This window comes from Saccostrea cucullata, unplaced genomic scaffold (assembly GCF_032062105.1).
Source record: "Saccostrea cucullata isolate Sc308-1 unplaced genomic scaffold, CSIRO_AGI_Scuc_v1 ctg4502, whole genome shotgun sequence".
Taxonomy (NCBI): domain Eukaryota; kingdom Metazoa; phylum Mollusca; class Bivalvia; order Ostreida; family Ostreidae; genus Saccostrea; species Saccostrea cuccullata.
Genome location: NW_026940682.1, coordinates 86,690 through 112,445, shown reverse-complemented (window position 1 = coordinate 112,445; position 25,756 = coordinate 86,690). Strand labels below are relative to the sequence as shown.

Here is a 25,756-nt window from a genome sequence, read left to right as displayed (position 1 = left end):
AACTTCGTTAAATTAATTTTGCGTAAATCTAAAATATTCACGATTCCTTGATAATCAGGAAAAAAAAACTTTCACATCCCAATAACATAAGAAATATTTGGTATAAACACTATAAAAATTAACTAGCTTTGCGCATATCCTAGTATTAAAACATGTATATGAAGATATAAAAATATTATTTAACATTTTGGATAATGCACTGTGTAGAGTAATTGAACAGAAAAGGGGAAATTACTTATTTTTAATTATTTTTCTTAGCACTTTTACGCAGAGAATTTACAAACTTTTCTGGAAGTCTTGTAACTATTTGATTGTGACGCAGTATTAGTCAGGCATATGACGTCACTGATGCATCAATGGAAACGTGGATTCAACCTGAATAATACAACCCATTTTTATCCAAATATTACGTTTGAAGGCGTAAATGAGTTCTATTCTGAAAATAAAGTAGTTATTTTTTGTTTAATAATTTTCTTTAGTGTGTCGATTCTAAATATTTCTCTTGGATTCCGATAGTAAGGTGTGTTTCAGATTTACCGATTCCACGGGAGATAACTCTTGCACTGCAAAATTTCATAAAAACGTCTATATATTTTGCCAGAAAACTAATTCAAAAGTGTTTTTCCCACCGATTTTATTTTTGAAACAGAAAGATGAAATATTTCTAGATTTAGTTCAGCGTGAATTATAGTACTGTTAAAAATGTATTGGAAGTTACAGTTCTTTGTTTCTGACCTAAATTCAATGGTTTATATAGGGGAACCCAATAACACGAAAGAAACAGATATTTTACTAAATAAGTAATTTTCAAACAAATCTTCGATTACATTATTCCATTTGGACTACATTGATATTGTTTTCAATAAAATATCAAATATTCCTCACATTCGATGTGCCGCCTATCAATACAAAACTGCCTGGTTTTTCGGTGGACTGCCTCTTAAATGTTTTTTCATTCTCTTCCCAGGAAGAAGCTATGGACGTTGATGAATTGTGTGAGGAGTCTGTGGTATGTGTTAATTAAGATATATTTATTTAGTCCCATGATTACTACATGTAAGTGAGATTGAGAGTGTATAGAAACAAAATTTGTTCAATCAATTGAAACCAAAGGAATACTTTGCAGTATATATAGCTAAGTACTGTAGTTAATACCTGACAGATATTTGTTGCTTAAAAATGACTGAATTGCTACACAGTGAACATGCTGTAGGCCATATTTAAGGTGGACAAAGATTTGCTGAAAATATTATCATGCTTGTTTACGTAAGGGATAAATAAGGATGAAAAATAAATTTTTAAAAATAAATTTCTAAAGGTAAAACTGAAAATCAGATGGAATATTTGTTAACAATTGAAAAGAATAATTTCATTGAGTTGAATGATCAGCCTTTTTTTCAAAAGCTGATCATGATTGACAAGTTGACCTGTATAAAATCATATTTTACCTTTTTAATCAATAGACATAAACCGTACAAGTGGAATTTTTAGTGATGATTTTATTTTGGCATTATTAGTGAGGGTGCTGTTGATCACTAAAATTAAATATCGCTAAAAATTGATTGCATTTTATATGCATTAGCTTCTTTCGTGAGTAATTTAAAATCACCAACATTACATCTCGCTAAAAATTGAATGCCACCATTTGAGAACAAATCGCTAATTTGCGTCTCACTAAAAATTCCACTTATACCATAATTATATCTTAATGATATTTTGATGGATCAATTTGTATCTTACAATCATCTTAAGATTATTATTGATTTTAAGGTAGCTTACATGTAATTATAAAGAAACCTTTCTTCACTGCGCACTAAAGAGTTCTGATTCTATTGTATTTGTTCTGCAGTTTACTATAATTATAATGTTTTATTTTGAATCCATAAATTTCAGATTGACGATATCCACTCTAAAATGAAAGAAAATGTAGAAAAAGTACTAGAGAGGGGTGAAAAACTAGACAATTTAACTGAGAAATCACAAACACTTATGGTTAGTTGATTGCCTGTTTTATACCGTATAAGTAGAAATTTTAGCAAGGATTTAATTTTGGCATTATTAGCGAGGGTGCCGAGATCGCTAAAATTGAATGTCGCTAAAAATTAATTGCGTTTTATTTGTAATAGCTTCTTCAGTATGCAATTTAAAAACGCTAAAATAACATCTCGCTAAAAATAGATTACCAATTTTATAGGACAAATCGCTAAATTTGTGTCTCGCTAAAATTTCCACTTATACAGTATTTGCATGTTTGTTTTCCATTTAACTGGCCCAGGGTCTGTGCTTGTAAACATGAATTTGCCACTGTGGGATAACACTACTTTCATCAGAAAGCCCGATATTGTGGACAATGCAGAAAATATTCATTAGATGCAAAATAGTTGTCTTAATATTGGACTGATGAAGAATAAATTATTTAATAAGGATGCCTCCCCTGTTATCATGGACATGGGTTCACTGTTTATGAAGGCGGGGTTTGCTGGGGACGACGCCCCCCGAGCAGAATTTGAGACAACCGTTGGACGTCCTCGACATCAGGGCGTGATGGTCGGCATGGGACAGAAAGACTTGTACGTCGGAAAAGAGGTCACAGGTTAGGATTCTTGTAGCTTAGATATTAAATTTTTCTTATAATTGTATAGTAATCCGAATTCAATAATAATTATCATTTAAGACTATTTTTTTTATCATTTTGAAAAGCTCTATTAACTTATAAGTAGTATATGTATATACTTTTATTGAATTCTATTGCTCACTCAGTCTTATAGTTTTCAGGTTTTTTAATATTTTTTCCCTTGAAAATTTGCAAAATTAAAAAAACTTACTAATATAAGGAATTCAAAAATTACCCATGGCAAATTAAAGAACAAATGATATTTTATTTATGAATTCATCACACTTTCCACAACATAAATAAGAAAAGGTTTCCTGTCTTGAGGATTGATTACTTTTTTTATAGGAGCAAAACCTGTGTTAGGAAAAGTATTGGAAAAGCTTTCTTCATCTTTGGAAGGTAAGACTAGATGAGTAGTAACAAACCCATGTCACCATGCAGCAACAAAATTAATATTATGAACTTTCAAGTTATAACTTAAACAACAGGGATCATATATGAGAATGGATACAAGTGATTTTATGAACCTTGCAAATATTGGCCATGCACCTGAACAAGAAATGAATTAATATTAACAAGAACACAAATAATTTAATAATAATTTTTATGAATGTCAACAATTTAAACCTGAAAATAAAATGTTACCTAGTACACTATTTAAAAACAATTATTTACAATACCATACTGACTATAACATAAGCAAGAAATGAATTTGGCACCTGAAGAGTTATGCATCAAATACTGGGGATTTCTGCATCAGAATCGGGTGAATTCATAAGAATGCTATGACGAATTAAAATGGAAAATGTTTGCAAAGAAATGTGAACATCTATGATAATGAAGAAAGCTTAAATACATAGCACTTAATGTTAATTAGTTGAGTCCATTTCAAGTGGGATTATGATGGCTTTAGCCTGAGAAACCCTGGATACATGAGTCATTTTAAACCAGGCTCCAGGATCATGAAACGAACTTAGACTTAATTAATTCAAATTTTTATTCCCAAGTAAAATATTTATTTATTATTGAATTATTATACCCTATGCAACTATTTGCGTGAGGTATAATGTTTTTGACCAGTCCGTCAGTCAGTCCGTCCGTCCGTCAGTCAGTCAGTCAGTCAGTCAGTCCTTCCTTTTTGTCAGCGCAACTCCTCATAAACCACTGCACAGAATTTCGTCAAACTTTGCAGGTATATAGGACACAATGTGTAGATATGCATATTACCAGGAAATTCTGATACCATTATTTTTTTCACAGAATTTTTTGTCAGCGCAACTCCTCATAAACCGCTGCACAGATTTTTGTCAAACTTTGGAGATGTTTAGGACACCGTGTGTAGATGTGCATATTACCAGGGAATTCAAATCCCTTTTTTTCTGGGAATTTCGGCACTTTACAAGTTAGATTTTTGGGGATATCTTGAATGTAGTGGTGAACAGTTTGTCAGCGCAACTCCTCATAAACCGCTGCACAGAATTTCATCAAACTTTGCAAATATTTAGGACACAATTTGTAGATGTGCATATAACCCGAAAATTCTCCGATTCCTTTATTTTTTTTCCGGGATTTTCAGCACTTTGAGTTTTGGGGGAGCGTGGGGTATGTGAGCCTGCTCACTTTTTCTTTCATTCTCTTAAATTGTAGATAACAAAACATTTGTAAAGCAATATTGACAAATAGTATAGTTTTTGTCTGCTTGGCTTATAAAACATTTTAGAAAAAATGAAAGATTTAGACTTAAGCTTATAATGTTTCATGAATCATGATCCTGGGGCCAGACCTCTAGTGACTTTCTTAACATAAGATGTAGTATTAGTCTATGCAGAAATCTTTTCCGAGCAGGTCTGAGATTAAGTATACCAGTGCATGGGGAATAGGGGCTCCTAGGCAGCTATCAGTTTTTTTGGATTGTAAGATGAACATAGTTTCATTGATCATAAAAAAATGCTTTCATTGATAACAAAGGATAACTAGATCTCACAACTTGAAGATAATTTTTCCCTTTTTTGTCACTTGTTCAGTTAAAGAGAAATTCATGTATTAAATGATTATGAAGTATTGCATGATATTCTGATTACTTTAATCTAGAATCTGATGAAGAAGATGTAGACATGGGATTTAGTCTTTTTGATGATGATGATGAGTCATGTACGTATCACATAATATCACTGATACATTTAGTAAGTTTCAAAATTTTCTAAATTGTATTGGATAAAAATCTTTCAAAAGTTAAATTATTTTCATTATACAACTTTTTCTTTTCTCTACAGTTGAATTACCAAAGAAACAAGCACCACCAAAAGAAGTAAGTACTGTGTTTTAATTATGTTTTTATCAGAATTTCCTGGTAACAATTTATATTTACTCGCAATCAATAGAAACGCAACACCCTAATTTTAGGGTGAAAATTATATACAGGATAACTATGCACCAAAAACAAAAAAGTTATGACATCTTTTACTTTGCTAAAACTGTTTAACGGTTGAATGATTTTCATTCCATTATCATGATTATCGGAACCGAAGTTGCTTTTTAGCCCTCTTAACAAAAATCAAAATTTTGCAATTTTATTAAAAAAATTAAACAATATTTTGGGTTTTCAAGGTTTTCTATAGGCATTAACTTACAGATAAAATAAATTTAGTATTTATATACCCCCCCACAAACGAAGTTTAGGGGGGGGGTATATTGGAATCACCATGTCCGTCTAGCTGTCTGTCTGTCTGTCTGTGTGTAGATGAGATTTTGTCCGGACGATTTCTCAAAAACTGTTGGAAGGATTTGTCTGAAAATTTATACACATATCATTCACCATATGAAGGTGTGCACCTGCTTTTTTCATATTAATTGGATCATTATTTTGAATTTTGCGGGTGTTTTTTTTTTCATTTTTATTTTGTGGTCTTGTGCAGACCGTTTCTCACAAACTATTGCAAGGATTTATCTGAAAATTTGCACTCTTATTATTCACCATATAAAGGTGTGCACCTGGAATTTTAAACTTTATTTGTTAATTTTTCTGCATTTTACAGGTTTTACTTTTTATTTAAATTGACTTGTTCATTTTGGGCTCATTTATAAGGTTTGAGAGATAGAATCTAGAATATCTGTACAAAAATGTGAACTAGTATAGCTTAAAACAACTCATTAAAACTAAAAAAAAGAAACATCATCAAGTGTTTAAAACAGTTTTTACATTACATCGAAGATAATGTAAATTCATTTGTCTCTTGGGAATAATGACTGGACATGCATCCAGTTACAGATAAATTTATGAGTTTGGTGTTGGAGGTTGTTAAGGCATATCTCTTATCAAGCGTGTGTGTGTTATCAAATCTCCAGGGAATAAGGCACAAGAATTAAAGATCTCTCTTTTCTTATTCTTTTAATTGTAATTTATTGTCTGTCAAAGCACTTCATAACCGGATGACCAGCTTTTTATTTTCAAAATGAATTTGATATATCAAGATTAATTTGATTTTGTATAATGATTATTTTTTCAACAATTAGTTTGCAGAGTGTCATGACACATAATTGCAATATATTTCTTTAATGCAGAAATCAAAAGAAATGTTACGATTGAATTACAATGTATTAGTATTGATGTTTCATTTGGTTGCACTTTCACTTCACTCATTAAGAAACATAATGAGCATTAAGTCTTGTAAATTTTTGTAAGTAAATAGTGAACACCTCTAGATCCATAAGTATTTTTGAATTGGCACCTTCTCTGAAAAACCCAGCGGGGGGTATTTGTCCCTATTGGACAGTTCTAGTTTTTTTTTTACTTTTCTCTGTTTTATATCAGTCAGTGTGAATATTGAGGTATCTGCAATATTAATTAAGTTATTTGTAGTAATTTAAAATTTAAACAGTGCAAGATATTATAATCCCTGTTTTGTTAAACACAAGGGTTTTATCATACAAAAGTAGAAGTATCATCCTTTTAGTTCATTTAGGGATTGTTTCAAGGACACATTTGCAAAAGATATATTTTGATTTCATTTTATCATGAATTTATAAATATATAAATATTTATATATATCATAAAATAAAAGTTTCAGAAAAGAGGACCAACTGTTCGTCCTCCCCATCGACAGAATCTTACGAAGGTGTCACGACCACCACCCTCACTACCTGTATATCTTCCCAGAGAACAGGTGCTTGAGAGGAGACCACCCCCACCAAGGGGGGTTATGGATGACAAATTCTCAGAATCAGATGATGAAGATTATGAAAGTTTGTAATACTGCTTTTTACCATGAGATATTTTTCAAAATTATAACGATCGTTTAAGAATTCTTGAACTTTTTAAGCACTTCCATTGCACAACAAAATCTATGCTATAACTCATTTTAAAATTATTGTCTTTCTAAACAGAACCTGATGTTTTATCAGTTAAACCTGTCTATACCAGAGTTTCAATGGCGATGGCAGGAGGGATAGAAGGTATGTGTTATTTTGTGTGATTTATTATGGTAATTTTACTTTTTAAAGTAAAAATTCAAGGCAGATTAGTAGAAGTACCCGGTACACAGACATTTAATTTTGAATTTCTTACTAATTTCTTGGAAGAAATATAACATTTAATGTATTAGGAATTTCTTTGTCCCAAACACAATTTTAGGGGTAAATATGTTCCCCATATTAGGAATTACTTTGATTACAAAGTAAAACATGATGTCTTTAAAACTTTGTTTCAACTTTTTTGTGTGGAATCCTGTTTACAATCAAAATGTAGATTGATTTATTTTTATGATGGTAAAACTGTATAAAAAACATAAAAAATCTGTCTCAAATTATATACTGTAACCATGTTTTAGGTTTGTATGTTGTTTAAAATTCCTTGAGAATATTTTCAATCAAATTGAGATACCACCACTTGCCAGTGTAGAGCTGCAAATTTTGTCCTATACTGGGCACTCAGGGCCATTAAGCAGAGAGGGATCTTTTTTGTGCCAGCACGTACTGTGACACAGGACCTTGATTTATTGGGTCTCATCCAAAAGCTTCCTCACATCCCACAGTGGAATTCGAACTCTCGATGAAAAGATCAACTTCTTACCCTGCAACTCTAGAGCAGATGTTCTAATCCCTGCTTTACAGTTTGCAAATAATATGGAGTAGATTGTTCTTACAAAGTTATCTCTTTAAAGCTCTTTTGTCTTTGTTATTTAAAAGTGAGAAGTCTGTAATCTTATGTAGCTCACAAGGTTAAAATTTTCTTTCTCGTTACCAAATGATTTTTTTGATTTTGAATATACTTAAAAGCATATAAACAATGTTATTCATACAATGTAAGTAAACTAGCAACCTTTTTTGTCTTTGCCTGAACAAATGGTTCAATTTCTATTTTACTTTTACATTTTACTTTGATTGGTTTGAGTTGATCTTTTAGCATCTCAAGTTTGAATTTTTTTCACTGAAATTAGCTTTTAGTATATTTATAGCCATATAACCAACAGTGTTTTGTTTAACTCGATTTTTACATAAAAAAAACAACTAAGGAACATTCAAAAACAGCATGGAAATGTGTTTTTTCATTATATTTAGACTATAACTACCTGAATCCTTGAAAAGGGACAAAGATGTACAGTATCTGGTTATGCTCGCAGTCTAGTTTGAATAGTTTACTAAGAAACAAACATTTTCATCGATCACATAAATTTTTTCATAAAATTTTCAAAATGAAAAATGGGCAACTTAAGAACAAAATGGGGGTAATCTTTTGTATGACAATAAAGGATAAGTTGATGAAATAAGATCTTACTGTAATTATAGCAAGTTCATAGTTTACTTGCTTAGTTTGAGAAAAATATTGATTGTTCTGATTCAAATCTAGAATTTGAAGAAGAGGAAGACCTTTTCTTTGGGTGTTTTGGTGATGAGGGACCAATTATGTATCTATATAATTATATAGTACATACTCTGATAAGTTATTAAATTTTCTAAATAAGTAACTTTTAATTAAAATCTCCCAAAAACTGAATTTATTGATTCTCCCTAGGTGAATTGTCAAAGAAAGAACCATCACCTATAACAGTAAGTACTTATTTAGCTTAATTGTTATAATGAAACAAAATATACTACAAGCATGATAAGGAAAAAGATTTAGTGTGTGTTCTGATTAATTAATGTCTTCTAGGAATGCAGCTACAACTGTATTAATAACATCACTGGTTTGATTTTTTTTTTTTGCATAATGTTATATTTTCATGTGTACATATAAGCTATTTTCAAATTTACCCTACCTAGTATAATAATTTTCACTATATCATGCTATATGTTACACACATTTTATATATTAAATTTCATATAATCTTTATATGAATGATTTCTAATTTCTACACTGAAAAGTAATTATTGAACATTTCTGCTGATAATTAGAACTTAACAAATAGCATAAGATATGAATGGGTCATTATGAACAGTAAAAGAAATCATCTCGAAGCTCTCATCTTAAGTTTGATAATAAAAGTCATCTGGTAAGGATATAAGGTTCTTCAATTATTATAAAAAAAGAATTTGTTATTAAAAAAAAGGGTACATGTAACTTTCGAGAAAGCTCTTTTGACAATACTAGTGAGTGGGTTTTTCTCTTGCACGTTTGGATCAAAGATGTTATATTATTCAATCATTAATATTTTTATTTGAGATCATATAGTGTAATATACATTTATTGAATATATTGTATCAGTCAAAAGACCTGAATATTTTTCCCAAGGTACTTGAAGCAGCTAGATGTGTTATGACAACAGGGGATGCTTACTACTCCAAGACACCCAATCCCACCTGTTTCCAGGGGCCCCTGTTTTCAGCCCTCTTTATATTTGCATAACTGTATAAGTGGAAAATTTATCAAGAATCAAATTTAGCAATTTGTCCTTAAATAATTGGTATTTTATTTTTAGTGAGATGTAATTTTATTGATTTTTAAAACCTCACTTAAGAAGCTATTACAAATAAAGCGCAATTAATTTTTGATATTAATTATGCCAAAATTAAATCCTCGCTAAAACTTCTGCTTATAGGGTACTTATATACCGTAGAAGTACTTTTTCCCATGTAGTATTAATTTACCCTATGTACGCGGTCACAAATTTTCCGCGGAAATTGTCCAAGCGTACTTAATATAAATGTAAGGCATATAGTGACAAACTTAGAAATCCGCATAATTTCTACCCGTGGATTAAACAGAAATTGAGATTCCGCGGAATTATGACCCTGTGAAAAAAAGTATGTCTACAGTATTTATTTTAATATCAATTTTTTTAACAGTTGTAAAAATTAATGTTTACAGCAACCTTCTCCAAAACAGCAGGGACTTGTTCATCATGATGAATTGTTATTGAAATATTCTCATGTTTTGTGGACCAAAGTTCATTTTAAAACAATACCCATTTTGGCTAGGAAGTGGCCTCAATCATAGTTTTTCATCAGAGATAATTTGTTTTGGAAATTAGAGTAGGTTCTAGTTTAGCATTTTTGTCATTGGACTATTTAATCCTTAAATACATAGAAAATATTTTCTTGAGTTTTCACGAAGAGTATAAGAACATTCAAGAGCTTTGTATTTAAGATCAAAGACTCTAAAGACTCCGGTGAACAATTACTTGACTTGCAGAGTAGACAGCTCAGAGAACTCAATTACTGCGCTGAATGGATCTCTAATGTTTAAAAACACCGATTTAAACCTAAAGTTTACAAATGGACAGACAGCTAGACAGACAGACGGACAAAATGTGATCAGAAAAGCTCACTTGAGCTTTCAGCTTAGGTGAGCTAAAAAGTAAGATTATATGTTGAAAGAACTTTTTCTAAGCATGTCAGAATTTTTTTTAATTCAATCCCTAAATATTTAACTTACGGTGTCCAACTTCTTCCAATTTTCCAAAGAACTAGTATTTTATGTACGACATGCAGTTCTAATGAAATATAATTTCCCGTTCTTAGTGCACTTGCCAAGTGAATTTAATCTTGCTCCTTGCAGAATATCCATGCATTTTGTGATGTCAATTCCAAAAGTCTCCTCCAAATTCGCACCAAATTTCCATAAATTGTTCTGTTGAGGAAAAATGTATTTTGAAACTAAACACATTTAACATGTGTAAAACATTCACAGTCAAATATTAATGTTCATGTAGTCTAAATCTTTATTTCAATAATTAATAAAATGTTAAGAAAGATTCATAATGATTGTAAATTTTGCAAATGTATGAAATATTTTTCACCAAATGTACATGTACCTTACATACATAATTATGTACAAATGTTAAAGAAGTAAATTAAATAACAGGTACAGTCTGAAATACTGAAGAAATTCTTTTAAGTTCTTTATATTGAGGGTCAAGCTAATGGTCAAAGGGTGTGTACTTCAGAATACTTCTTGCATGGCTATACAATGTACAAGTTTTGTAAATATTCCTGTTTTAATATTGATTCTGACCTTTATTTGTTAATGCTTCTATACCATACCCCCACCCCCACCCCCCACCCCCACCCACCCCAAAAAAAACAACTTTGCATACATATAGCAGTGGAACTGCAATATACCATTATGATCAAAGAATGTTTTGTTAATTTATAATGTTAAATCTACACATATTATGAGTTACCTCTTGAATATTAAACATGGCTTGTAGTGAAGATATATTCAGTCATGGGGTCTCCTTTAGAACATTACTGACAGAAGATCCAATACCATAAGTGTTAACATCAAAAGCTGCCAATGAATACAAAAGATATTATCGTATAATTATCAGAATTAAACAGTCCTAAAATTTGATTGTAAATGATGCCATTACTTTGCTTTCTTTAAATGATTATCACCTTCAGTTGGTCATTTTTCTTAATAGTGTATATCACCTAGCTATCTTTTGACTACAGTAAGAGGCCTATTGGCCACAACATCCTCTTTACTAACACTAAACCCTATGTGATGATTAGACTATTCTACCTTTTTTTTACAAAAAATGTAAAAACTGAACTGCTGCAATCAAACTACCAGGATCAATATAAAGAGAACTGCTTTTCTTAAAAAAAGATTTTTAAAAAATTGTTTCCATGCACAACTAGAATGTAAAAGAGGACCATTTTAAGGTGTAACCAAGACATGAGAATTTAGCTGAATTGATATGATTACATGCTTATATAATTAGTTAAGAGCAAAATTATTCTGCACTACATTTATCAGAATTCTCTTAAAACACTTTCCATAATGGTCAGTTTTTGTTATATCTTTGCTGACCCCACGTATGTGGTGTCACAATATGAAAAATCAAACTCAATGTAGCTTTTTTAATGCCCCATCGCTCATTAATTGCTTTTTATATGACTTTTAAAAATTGTACGATAAAGATCCCTCCCTGCAAAAAAGGCCGTAAGTGCTGAGCAAAGGCCTAAATTTGCAGCCCCTCACCCTCAATGGTGACGTCTCCATATCAGTGAAATATTCTGGAGAGGGATGTTAAACAATAAACAATCAATCAATCTAAAATTTTTATTTTTAAAAGATTATTCACATTGAAAACAATTATGCATAAGAGCAAACTAAAGTAAGAGGCTTCCAAGTTACATGTATAGAATCTTCGTGCTTTTCAATTGAAGTTCAATTGAAGTGTAGTTTCAACAAAACATTAATTTTGCAAACGATTTTTGCTTTCATTTAATTATGAATATTAAATAAAATTTAAGTTTCAGAAAAGAGGACTAGCTCAACCTGCTCGCAGACTACCACCTGCTCGTACACTACCACTAAAAGGGAGGGCTCCACAAGCACCACCTCAACCACCTCGGAGGGAACCACCACCGCCACCACCACCACCAATGGAATCATCTGAGTCAGAACAGGAGGAATCATATGAAAGTTTGTAATACTGATTTTTACTGTGAGATTTTAATTATCATGATACTGTTAAACAACTTTTATTCGCAACGTTTGATTTTCACGACCAAACCTTTTTGGATCAGTTGTTAAAAGATACTGTAAATCACTTTTTATTCGCGAGAACTTTATTTTCGCGTAATTACGCGAGACAGTGTGCTCGCGAAAAATAAGTTCTCGCGTATAATAGTATTCCTTAAGATTATATAAAGCAATAACCACAATTCGTGAAAATTTTGTCTCGCGTATCAAGAGTCAATGACTCTCTCGCGAAAATAAGGTGTTGCGAAAATTTAGTGATCTACAGTATACACATTTTAAGGATCGGTTCGCGGCGAGAAATATTGGCATTGACAAGGCTCTCATGAAATTCGCGAATATTTTTTGCACGCGAATAAAAGTTGGTTTACAGTATAAATCTAGAATTCCTTTACTTTTTGATGCACTTGCTTTGCACACAAATTCTGTGCTATAACTTTTAAAATAAATGTCTTTTTTAATAGAACCTGATTTTCTATCAATTAACCCTGACTATGCATTACCACCAGATGTCCCATTGTTGAGGGCAGGAGGAGATAAGGGTATGTATTATTTTCTTCATTACAGTTACTTTACTTTCAAGTAAAAACTCAAGACGGATTAGTAGAAGTACACTGACTTTCAATTTTCGTGATAATTTCCTGAAAGAAAAGTAATAGATCTGATGTATTAGGAATTTCTTTGTTCCAAACACAAATTTAGGGGTAGATATGTTCCCCATAAAAGTATTAGGAATTTCTTTGATTACAAAGTAAAACACAAGGTCTTAAAAACTTCGTTTCAACTTTCTTTTGGTGTTGAATCCTTCTGTTTACGTTGTAAAATAAAAATAAAAATTGACTTAAGCTTGCATGTATATTTACACCATGGTAAAATTGTATGAAGTACATGAACATTCCTACTGATGATTATTCAATCATGTTACTTACTCACTTAAAGTAAAAGATAAAGAATGAGGCTGATTACAGTTTAAGATGTGACCAAAAGTAGTAAGCTGTAACCATGTTTTACGATTTGTTGTTACTTAACATTCTTTGAGAATATTTTCACTCGTATTGAGATGCCACTTCTTGCTGGTGGAGAGCTGCAAATTTTGTTTTATACTTGGCACTTAATTAGGGCCATGGAGCAGTGAGGGATATTTTTAGTGCCAGCACCTACTGTGACACAGTACCTCAATTGGTTTAGATAAGTTATCATAATGATTTATTTGGTATCATCCGAAAGACAGGTCTCCACATCCCCCAGTGGGATCTGAACCCGGGACATGAGGATCAACTCCTTACCTCATGACTCTTGTGCAGACACTCTTATTCATGTCTTACAGATTTCACGTAGTATAGAGTAGCTTGTTCTTTCAATGTTATCCTTTTAAATCTCTTTTTTCTTTAAATGTGAGCAGTCTGTCTGTAATCGTATGTAGCTCACAAGGTTAAACTTTTCTTGCTCTTTACCATATGATTTTTATTGCAGCCCGGAGGACCGGGCTGCCCTGTACAAATAAGTTTTAAGTGTTGGTGTATGGGGATTGGGGTTTGAGTAGTTATTTATAGAAACAAAGGTTTTCTAAACATTGAAAAGATTGTTAATTAGAAGTTCTTTCCATTTATAAATTACGAGATACATAATATTTTACTTCCATAAAGTGAATCTGTAAAAATATATTTGTTTTAGCTCACCTGAACTGAAAGCTCGTGAGCTTTTCCGATCACATTTTGTCCGTCGTCTGTCTGTCTTACTGTCCGTCCATCTGTAAATTATTCACATTTTTGACTTTTTCTCAAGAACCACTGGGCCAATTTTAACATAACTTGGTACAACACATTTGTTTTACTTGTTTTAAGAGGCCACCTTTGGGAAGTCTGAAAACTGGCCACTTAAGACAGGTGGCCTCTTATTCCAGTTTGCCCTCGAAAAGGACATTTGGTCAATAAATAAACAACATTAAGCACTACAGTTAAATTGATTCATCATAATTAAACAGGTCAATTTCAAAAAAGCTTTTTCATGTATATATATAATAACCCAAGCTCATTTAAAAAGAATATTAAAGAATTCGAAATGTTAAAGGTTTTGTGTATGTGTCTGTTCCTACATATTAGTTAAAAATCTTGCATTCATCAGTGTGCTTTGGTAACATTGAAATATTAAATAAATTCTTTTAATTTTTATTTGAAGAAATACCGACAGTGCCTGACTATTATTCTTTTTTTATAAAGAAAAAAATACACAAAAATACAGTTTTATGGTAAATAAAATAAAGCATAGAAATTTAAGTAAGAATATATTCACTTTCATATGTTAAAAAGTGGTCAGCAGTGAAACACCACACCCCCCTCCCAACTTTATAAATAGGTAATTAACCTACTTGCTAATGTTTTTAAAGTCTGGTTAATTTTATTGTTTATAAAGCTGTCAGAATTTCTATGTAACATACACAGACACACAAGTAAAATTAACCAGTTGACCAGAGAGGTGTATTTACGCAGTTGAAAATCATTCCATATCACAGGTGTCACGTGCAGTAGAGCGTCACTAATCCCTATCGATCGTCTCTTGATAGTGAAATTCACTAGATAATCATGGCACATGAAGCACTTTGTTTTCACAAGAGTAACAATTAGGGCTTCTTCATGGAATCAAAATCTAAAAGGTGTGAAGCTAGAGGAAAGTATCAATTGTAGTTAAATTCTTTTAATTTTTCAATCGGCGATCTTGAAAAATAATTACAAATTGGTCCAACAGGAGAAATATTTTTTTTCATGAACAGAGTTCAGCGTATCTAAAAGCATTTTTTTTAAAATTGCATTAATAGATTAAATTTACTATCATTATCATAATATCAGCCAATGCGTTTAAAAGATGTAATAGGACCGCAACAAGTGATGAAATGGCCGCCTATTACAGTGTCAATATGGCTGTTGGGGGAGGATTTGGGTGGCTGCTGGCCGCGTTACACAGGTGGCCGTTTATTCCAGTTAAAATATATAGGAAAAATCGTCGGGGGGAACTGAAAGTGGCCGCTGACCGCGAGTGGCCGTTGATTTCGGGTTGCCGCTAAGACAAGTTTGACTGTACAAAAATAGGGTGGGTTTATTAAAAAATCTTCTCAAGAACAACTGGGCCAGAAAAGCTGAAACTTATGTGGAAGCATGCTGGGGTAGTGTAAATTCTAAATTGTAAAAATTATGATCCCGGAAGGGGGGACCCGGGGGGTAGGGGGACCACAATAGGGAATCAAAGTTTTACATTGAAATATATAGGAAAAATCTTCTCAGGATCCACTGAGGCAGAAAAGCTGAAAATTATGTGGAAGCATCCTGGGGTAGTGTAGATTCTAAATTGTTCAATCATGACCCCCTGGGGTTGGGCGGGGCCACAACAGGGAATCAAAGTTTTACAAAGAAATATATGGGATTTCTTTTTAAAAAAATGTTCTTTTGAAGAACCACTGGGCCAGGAAGCTGAAACTTATAAATGTGGAAGCATGCTGGGGTAGTGAAAATTTTAAATTATAAAGGTTATGACCCCTGGGGCAGGGCGGGACCACAATAGGGAAACAAATTTTTTACATAGAAATATATAGGAAAAATCTTTAAAATCTTCTTCTCAGCATCCACTTGGCCAGAGAAACTGAAACTTATGTGGAAGCATGCTGGGGTAGTGCAGATTTTAAATTGTTCAAATCATGACCCCGGGCCGGGGTAGGGCAGGGCTTCAGTAGGGAATCAAAGTTTAACCTGAGCCAAAGACTCAAGTGATCAAATTTCTGATCAAACCTGAGCAGTTGTCTTAAAATGAGTATTCTGAGCAGTTGTCTTTAAACGAGCAGTTTTCTTTAACTAAGCAGTTGTCTTAAAACGAGCAGTTCTCTTTACCGTAGCATTTGTCTTAAAATGAGCATTAGTCTTATCCTGAGCAGTTGTCGTAAAATGAGCATTGGTCTTATTCTTTGCAGTTGCCTATATATCGATATTAGAAAAACATTGCAATAGGATATTTTTAGTCAGTTTACCGCAATATACCAAAATATCGATATAATTGCCCTGCCCTAGTCTTTTGTTATAAGTAGAAAACAAATATAATTGAGTATTTTAGCACCTCCATAACAGTAATTGTAATGAATTCATGACCCTGTCACTACAATATATTATTATTTTGGCTGTTATCTTTTCTGGACAGAACCATTGATTTTCCTCAGGCATTTAAAGACGTACAACACACTGGGGAGATAACTCTTGCGATTTCAATCGAACGTTTGACGTGACGTGAAATTAACGTCAAAAATAAAGCGTCAAAATGACGAGTAAAACGATCTCGATGTATATCAATCATGAAAGAAAAATGGGATATGGGGCTTGGCTGTGATTATGCATACCATACTCAATCAATAATTATTTTTTTAATTAACCCGATTAAACTCCGTAAAAAGCAAGACATAAAATACCATCCCTTAATGTTTATTTCATTTTATTTTATATACAATCAATTGTAATCATGATCAAGGCGTAGCATTTTTTTTTAATTCTGAAAATTTTATTTTACATTGCCGAAATTCTTATTATGTACAATTGGCTATATAACATTCCGATTAATGGTCTTCATTACAATTTGTGCATTTACGATATAAATATTGTTTTTCTTCTTAATTAAATAAAACAACAATAAACAAACAAAAACACTTTTAACAATGTAAAAATCGATGTTGTTCTCGAACCCTTACTGATCAAAAAGGAACAACTCTGAAAATGTAGGGGATGTTTATTTTCCTCCCTTTATTCATGGTTTTCCACAAAATCAGATACATTTACAGCAAGACCTGATAAATCCGAGAATTGAATATATACTATAGACCTCATATACACAATGTAAGTATAGAATTGAAAAGAATTGTTCACTAGTACTGAAATTATCTGCAAATGTGAATATCCTATTGCAGCAAATCGTTTGACTTTTTGTCCTGTCAACAATGTCGGTTCGCATTTCCTCGAATCAAAACAAAATGTTGCCTATAAGCATGATAAGATTTTTATCAAATGAATGTGCGATTTGATACGAATTGAAATAGACGAAGAGTTTAATGTTTGATATTTTGAAGTTAATGTGGATGAATACAGAATTTTCATTTTAACTTTAGAAGCAACGAAATTGAAAGAATGCGTACAATATGAGGGGTGTACATCTATGCAAATGTCGATGTATCCCCGGCCCACAGTCACATACTGTCTCGTTTGAAATAATGACATGAAAGAAACTACAATTATTCCATTTATATCACAGGAGAGTTGAACATACACCATTTTTTTTATAAATAGAATTAAAGAAATAAAATTAAAAATCAACATATTCAAGTTCAACATAACTTGAATTCGTATCCAGGTTTCATGTGATATGGAATGCATAACGCATACATATATGGACTAAACACTAAAATCCTTGATGTGTAATTTTTTCCTGATAAATATAAAAACAGTAGTCAGTATTTATTCTGCATTCATGAATTAAAAAAATTATGCATACCTCCGGGATTCAAATGACGAAATACTAGTTTATTTGCACTGTAAACGACATTTCGTCAAAAGCTAATGGTCTGCGACGCAAAAAAGGAAGGGGTGGGGGTGGTAGGGGTATTCAAAAATTGCCTTAAAATCTACATTTAAATACGCTTTACATATGAGAACTTTTAAATTTGTAAGTTGATATATTTTTGAAGCAAAAGCAATATTCCAAATTGATTTTTTTTTACATGTGTATTTGTAGATTCATAGCAAAGTGATCGACCCCCGTCTGAAAGACGCGCGGGAACGCGATTTTTTGAGAAAGGGGGAGGGGGTAATTTTCCGCTATTAAATCAAAACTGGTCGAACAAAAATTCTACAAAAATTATGAAGATTATTTTTACTACCAGCTACCTAAAGAAAGTTTTTTAACAAAATTAAACGACAGGTTTTTTCACAAAAAAAATTTGAATTTGAAAAATACACAATTTTCAAGGCTTAGATAATACATAGTATTTCAGTTTAAGGTCTTTAAAAGTTGTTTTGATGATATGTATATTAAAAAGATGACTATGTTTTTGTCTTAAATGGTTAAAGGAATAAGACAGTGAAATTTGACATTTACCGGTATATCTATTCTGGCTTTTTTGAAAATCAAGGTTTAAGTAGTTCATTGACTAAAAATTTTCTCTCTTTGTAAACAACTAAAGGGGGGTAACTTTTGGAAGTTCCTGTCCAAAAACCACTCGAACGATTTTGTCCAAAATGTGCATACATCAGTAAATATATTCATGTACTAAATATACAAAAATAGCGAAAATTAAACGACAGGAATTTTTTGGGGTGGGTGTGTTGTACATCCTTAAATAAAGAATTAACCCTTCATTTCATTTAATGTATCAAGAGACTAGAGTGCTGGCTTCTGACAACTTACAGACTTTTGTATAAATGAGGTGAGATTCATCTGAGCATCGTGTAGAATTAAGGTTTAGGTTTTTGGCTATATGTATAGGGAATATGTATATTGGACTTGGTGGCTAAGTGGTTAGAGCACCTTACTGGTAGAAGGATATGGAGATAATGAACAGTATTCAATCTCAAAGTCCATAAAACAATACAAATTAGGAGCAGAGCAAACACAGACCTCCAAAACATCAGAAGTGGGATCAGGTGCCATGGACTGGTGTAGGTGTCCTACCAGGTTTGTTTCCAGGTCCAGCCATCAGTTTTACCCTTTCCTATTTCATGAGGTGCCATTGACCACTTCCCAATAAAAGCCCTACCTGACTAAAGAATATTTGGCTTTGTGTCTTTAGTGATGAAGACAAAATAAGGAAAGTAATGACTCTTTGGACCGTGGATATTATGGTCTGGGTAGCTGTTAGAACACTTAACTAGTAATACAGGGGTCCAGGGTAAAATTCCGAGTCCAACCATAAATTTTCTCTTTTCCTGTTACAATTAAGTGTAAACCAACTTTGTGTACCTTCCCATCACAATGTTCACAGTCATATAGAAAAATAAAAAAGTAATTTACTTAATATATGTTTGTAATGAATGCAAATTGTTGTTTGGAAATGCCGGGTTACAAAAGTAATTCATTGTGTTTGCATGTGTTCAAATGAATACAAATATATAAGAGTTTATTTACAGTGGACACATTGAAATACTTGAGACTTGCTAGTTTTTGCAATATGAGTTTAAATAGAGATGATAACATTTTAATTAAAGAATTTTCCTAGTTTTTTTATTACCCAAAACAAGGAATGTTTACCAAACAAGAAATCTATGAATGTACCAATCTCACGTTGATTACTTCCTGCTTAAATTTAATGTTTACATTTAGAAGACAAACCTGAACCTCCCCCAGAACAAGCTGAGTTGGAGATGGATGATCTCTTTGAGGAACTCCCCGAGGAACCAGTACCACCCCCCTCAATACCAGCCAGAGGGAGACCACCTCCACCATCAACACAGGCTCACAGTAAATTTCATTCTTAAACAACTTATTGTTAAGTTTGTGTTTAAAAAAAATCTTAAGAGGTACATGATATGAAAAGTATTGAATGGATGATTTTCATGTTTGATGTTACATATTTAAGAGAAAAAGTGCTAATTTTAAAGATCTTAAAGTTTATCTTTGCTGTGCCTTGTAACAATGATTTGTTCATGATTTTTAGCTCACCTGAGCTGAAAGTTCAAGTGAGCTTTTCTTGTCACATTTTGTCTGTAGTCCGTCTAGCTGTTCGTTCATCCATCTGTCTGTAAACTTTCTACATTTTTGACTTTTTCTCAAGAACTATTTAGCCAATTTTAATCAAACTTGCCTCAAATCATCCTTGTATGAAGAGGATTCAAGTTTGTTCAAATGATGGGCACATTCATTCAGTGGGAGATAATTCATAATAAGTGAACATTTTTGGCATGATTTAATAAAATTCTTCTCAAAAACCAATGACTATGCCAGGAAAGATGAAACTAATGTGAAAACATTCATTAGTACTGTAGATTCAAAGTTGTTCAAATCATGACCCCCGGGGGTAGGGTAGGGTAGGGCCACAAAGGACGCCACAAAGGACGATCAAGGTTTTACGTAGATTAATTAAATATATTGGAAAAATCTTTAAAGATCTTCTCAAGTACAGCAAAGTCATTATTGCTCATTTTTAGACATACTCTGATAAGTTTTCTTTAATTTTCTAAATATAAGAATTTAATTAAAATCTCCCAATATTGATTTTTTTTGATTGACTTTTTCTTTTTTTCCGTAGTTTTTCGGTCAAAGAAAAAAGCATCACCTAAAGAAGTAAGTAAATGGTTTAATAATTACTATGTTTTAATGAAACAAAATATACTGTAAGGAAAATAGATTTAGTGTGTGCGTGTACTCTCTTTATTACTGTATTTGGAATGCATTTTCTATTTAAGTAATGGCATCACTGTTGTTGTTGTTAGGTCTTTCCACCTTTCTGTGGAAAGACCTGTTGATTTTCTTCTGTTTCTTCTTTTCCTTTTTTTTAGCTCACCTGAGCCAAAGCTCAAGTGAGCTTTTCTGATCAAAATTTGTCTGTTGTCTGTCGTTGTTGTAGTCGTTGTCGTCGTTGTTGTTGTCGTCATAAACTTTTCACATTTTCATCTCCTCAAGAACCACTGGACCAATTTCAACCAAACTTGCCACAAAGTATCCTTGGGTAAAGGGGATTTAAGTTTGTTCAAATAATGGGCCACACCCTTCTCCAAGGGGAGATAATTATGAATTAGAGAAAAATTAATGGCATTTTGAAAAAATCTTCTCAAGAACCACAGGACCAGGAAAGATGAAACTCAAGTGGAATCAGCCTCAGGTAGTGTAGATTCAAGTTTTTTTCAAATCATGACCCCCCGGGGTTAAAATTCAAGCTTCCCCCCCCCCCCCCCCAGACTCAGTAAACTTTTAGTTTTGATCTGATATGTGCTTTTTCCTAGCCGATGTGCTCAGGTGAGCGCTGTAGCCCCTGGGCCTCTTGTATTATTTTTCCGCCGTGTGATTTTGCGTTTCAAGATTTATCGAAAAGATTTTAAGATCATAAGTATGTACTCCGTAAAAGATTATCACATTTGACCCTGTGTAAATGAACCTTGACCCCTTTTTCGTGGTTATTGCCCCTTTCGCAAGAAATGCTTGTTATCGCTACTCCTCCAAAACCATAAATCACAGAGATATAAAACTTTTACAAATGTCTTCAAGTAATTGAGGGGACTCTCCAATCTATGCATTGTGAAAGTATTCGGTGACCCCTTCAATGAGTTATTGCCCCTCAAACTTTTTGAATTTTACAAATAATTAAAAATTTTCAAAACAACAAGTCGTAGAGACATGGGACTAACTGCATAAGATTCATTGACCTTCGACCTTAAAAATTCATGGAAAGGTCAAAGGTCAAGGTCATTCCAATAATGAGAAATTTAGCATTTTATATATCTCTTTTGTCTCTCAATATATACTTAATGTCTATGCATCATTAATATGTACTCTTAAAACTGTTTCAAAGATTTCATTCTTGTCCCCTAACATTAACCCTTTTAAAAGTTATTGCCCCTTGAGCGAAAAACCTTGTTATCACTACTCCTCTGAAACGGTAGAGACATCAATCTTTCATTAATGTCTTAAGGGTCTTTGGAACTAACTTCACTGTATAAGTGTGAAAGGATCAGATGACACCTTATATGAGTTATTGCCCTTTAACTTCTTTGTACTTACTATTAAACCTTATAATTTGGAAACTTAAAGTCATAGAAGAATGGGGTCAATTGCATTGTACATGTAACCCTTGACCTTGAACATTTTACAAGGTCAAAGGTCAAGGTCATTCCATTTTTTTTTTTATTTTTTTTCTATGCTTTGAGACATTTTTGGTTTCTTTTTCATGGAATTTAATTTTAAGAAGTCAGATATAAAACAAATTTGAAATTCATGTGTACATGTATCAACTACTTACACTGTAAATCAGATTTACATTTACTAACTGGTATAATAATTTCTGCTAAATTTTGCACACATTATAATGTTTATATGAATTATTTCTAAATTATACATTGAGGAGTATTTTTTTAACAAACACTTCCACCCATAATTAGAACTTAACAATCAGTATAAGATATGAAAGCATCATATATAAGGAACAGAAAAAGAAATCATGTCTTTGTAATACATCCATCCATCTGTACACATATTCTCTTGTTTTTAAAAGATAATTCTATTATTATGTAGAGATTTGATATTTTGATTCTGTTGACAGTAAGCCTGAGTCAGGCATTTATTATCTTAATTAATTAGTTTGTTTCTTTATGTCATCTGTTTAGGATATAGGGTTGATAGGAAAATACCACTTTTTAAATGTGAATTTCTGGATGTGATTGATAGACACATCTTGCACTTTCAAAAATTTTCACTTTTTTCCTTAATACTTCAGAAAAGTAACAATTATGCTGTGTATTAATGAAAAATATTTTAAAAATAATTAAAAAATAATGTAATCCAGAAAGTTCAGAGTAGAAATGTGAAAGGAACCCTTTCACTGGTATTGTCAGTCTGTATGTGCTCAGTGATGTGTTTAGTGTTTAACACTTGAATACATCCTGGGAAACGTAAACTTTAACAACAACAGAGCTCGTGCCCTGTTTACAAAAACAGTGTACACTTCAACAGACAGGTGTTTTCAATTTGTGAAACTCTGTACACAACACTGAGCACAGGCTGACCAAACCAGTGAGTGGGTTTTTCTATCGCAATTTTTTTTACTTTAAAATTTCTGGATTATTGATGTAATATAATTTATTAATATTTTTATAAGAATTCATTTAGTGTGATAATATACACTGATGTGATATTTTATAAATCAAAAGACCTAAATATTTTTCCCAATTAAGGTGCTTGAAACAGCTAAATGACTATGTTTTAATGCCAAAAACTAACGGCCAATAGCAGTAGAGCACATCAATCTGTTTGGCACATGTTCATGTGATAATAGTCCACTATATCACGTGCTTATGGTGTTTATGTCCAGTTTATCACTATTTTGTTAAAGAGACAAAGACTATTCTCTGTAAGTTTACTTTACAGGGATTTCAATAGCCTCATTTAAAGTCAGAGTTTCTCAAAGTTCATGGTAGTTTTAATAACCTTGTATGCAAATATGATTCTTAATAGTTGACCTCATTTGGCTACCGATACATGTATCATGTTTCATACTTATTGTTTAGACTTTTTATATTGAATTTGACTATGGAAACCTCTGTCTACCTGAACAAAACATAGGTCTCACAATGGATGTGACTGGTCAACAGGGGGTGTTTACTCATCCAGGGCACCTGATCCCACTTTTTTCTAGGGGCCTCTGTTTTTATCATCTCTTCTTAGTCCTATTTATATTATTTATTTTATTATTTTTTTTTATATCGATTTCTGTAACATTTGTAATATGTTTACAGCAACATTCCCCAAAGCAGTGGGGTCTTGTTCATCATAATGAATTGTTAAAAGTTTAAAGTCATCATTTCTTAAATTCTATGGTCGATACAATGACCTTGTCAGCAAATACAATTTATCATTGAATGAAATGCTGACTGACGTTTTTCATACCAATTGTTAGTCCATTATTTATACACTGAATTTACTAAGGATTTTTTCTGTTATTTCCTGATTATGACAACGGGCACACGGCGGGTGTGACCGATCGGCAGGGGATGCTCACTCCTCCATGGCACCTGATCCCACCTCTGATGTTTCGGAGGTCCGTGTTTGCTCTGCTCTTATTTTGTATATTGCTTCATGGACGTTGAGATTGAATACTGTTCGTTATTTCCATATCCTTCATTGAAATATTCTCATGTGTTGTGGATCAAAGTTCATTTGTAAATAAAGTGAATCCAAAATATATTACAACCACTAGAAAGAGCGACGTATTCATGGTTATTTTAGCTAGAACATATGTACAAAAGCAATGCCTTGTTGCCATGAATCAAAGTTGAAATAACGATACATTAGTGTCGTCTTCCGGAATTTTACATGTACCCGGAGTAGTGTTTAGGTCGCGCTATCAATATTAATAGGAGGCGGGACTATCGATCAGTGTCATTGTTGATATTTCTCTCTCTCTCTCTCTCCATATCTCTCTCTCTCCATCTCTCTCTCTAGAAATTCGAATACGTGTTTTGAATTTTACAGGGATGTCATTATGATTTTAAAAAAAACTAGATAATTACCCGCGCAAGCACGGGAAATTGAATTTATACATAGAACTTTACCATTTACAACAGAAAATTAAATATAATGTAGTTGGAAGTTGTAGATTTTACTGACAGACTACAGACTTATAGAGGGAAGAAATTCTTTGTTCAAAACAATCATGAAGGATAAAAGCAACGAATATACATAATATACAAATAAATTGATTTTAATTTAATTTAAACAATATTTTATTATGAATGAACATAATTGGACTGGACAGCAGGCACTGCCTATATAAGTCCTTTCCACAATACAAGGTCAAAATCATACATGTACAAGTAAACATTATTAATATAACATTGAACATTATAAATATATACATGCATTTATTCAGTAGAAATGTATATGACAAGGCAAATTAAGGAGAACAAAAAAAAAAGAGAAATATATGAGCTGATAATATAATCTAAGTTTATATTTTAACATATATGACTGGCAATTATATTAATAATTGTATAAATTAAAAAAAAAATGAATAAAAAAACATAAATAGGTTTTATATGTATAGTTCTGTGATTTGACAATTGAAAAAAAAACAGATAGAATATCATGCAAATCGCTTTGTAGTTGCAATAAATTCTTGAACAAGTTTAAATATTGCAATATTTTGGTTGTATGTAAGATTATTGTTTTTTGATTTTGGGGAGTTGGGGGAGGGGTAAAAATTCACAGGAACTTGGGTCTTGGTTTATAATTATATATGTACCCTTATCGATACGTAAAAAGGCTCCCCCCCACTTTTTCCCCTACCAATACTTTTGGAAATGTTCAATGAAAGGCTGGTTGCCCCCCCCCCCCCCCCCCTTAATACTACAGGAATTCATATAAGGGAAATATAGTGTTGAATACCAATAATTTGGTTCTGAAAGAAGTTGGCATTGGAGAAAAACTTTTTTTTAGAGAGAAAAAAAACTGAAATGTCTTTATTAAAGCACGAAACTTTATAGCTG

General features: G+C 32.3%; 1 protein-coding gene across 1 annotated transcript in view; it reads left to right on the top strand.

Moving 5' to 3' along the window:
• The window catches only part of LOC134256004 (histone-lysine N-methyltransferase 2B-like), a 45,246-nt gene that overhangs the window by 4,218 nt on the left and 15,272 nt on the right, over positions 1 to 25,756 (top strand). The window contains exons 2-14 of the mRNA XM_062738600.1: positions 968 to 1,009; positions 1,894 to 1,992; positions 2,425 to 2,593; positions 2,960 to 3,013; positions 4,706 to 4,765; positions 4,888 to 4,922; positions 6,676 to 6,856; positions 6,998 to 7,066; positions 8,625 to 8,659; positions 12,311 to 12,482; positions 13,004 to 13,081; positions 19,884 to 20,021; positions 20,809 to 20,843. Of these exons, the coding sequence (XP_062594584.1) occupies positions 977 to 1,009; positions 1,894 to 1,992; positions 2,425 to 2,593; positions 2,960 to 3,013; positions 4,706 to 4,765; positions 4,888 to 4,922; positions 6,676 to 6,856; positions 6,998 to 7,066; positions 8,625 to 8,659; positions 12,311 to 12,482; positions 13,004 to 13,081; positions 19,884 to 20,021; positions 20,809 to 20,843 (1,158 nt within the window). The 5' untranslated portion in view covers positions 968 to 976. The remainder of the gene's footprint in view (positions 1 to 967; positions 1,010 to 1,893; positions 1,993 to 2,424; positions 2,594 to 2,959; positions 3,014 to 4,705; positions 4,766 to 4,887; positions 4,923 to 6,675; positions 6,857 to 6,997; positions 7,067 to 8,624; positions 8,660 to 12,310; positions 12,483 to 13,003; positions 13,082 to 19,883; positions 20,022 to 20,808; positions 20,844 to 25,756) is intronic.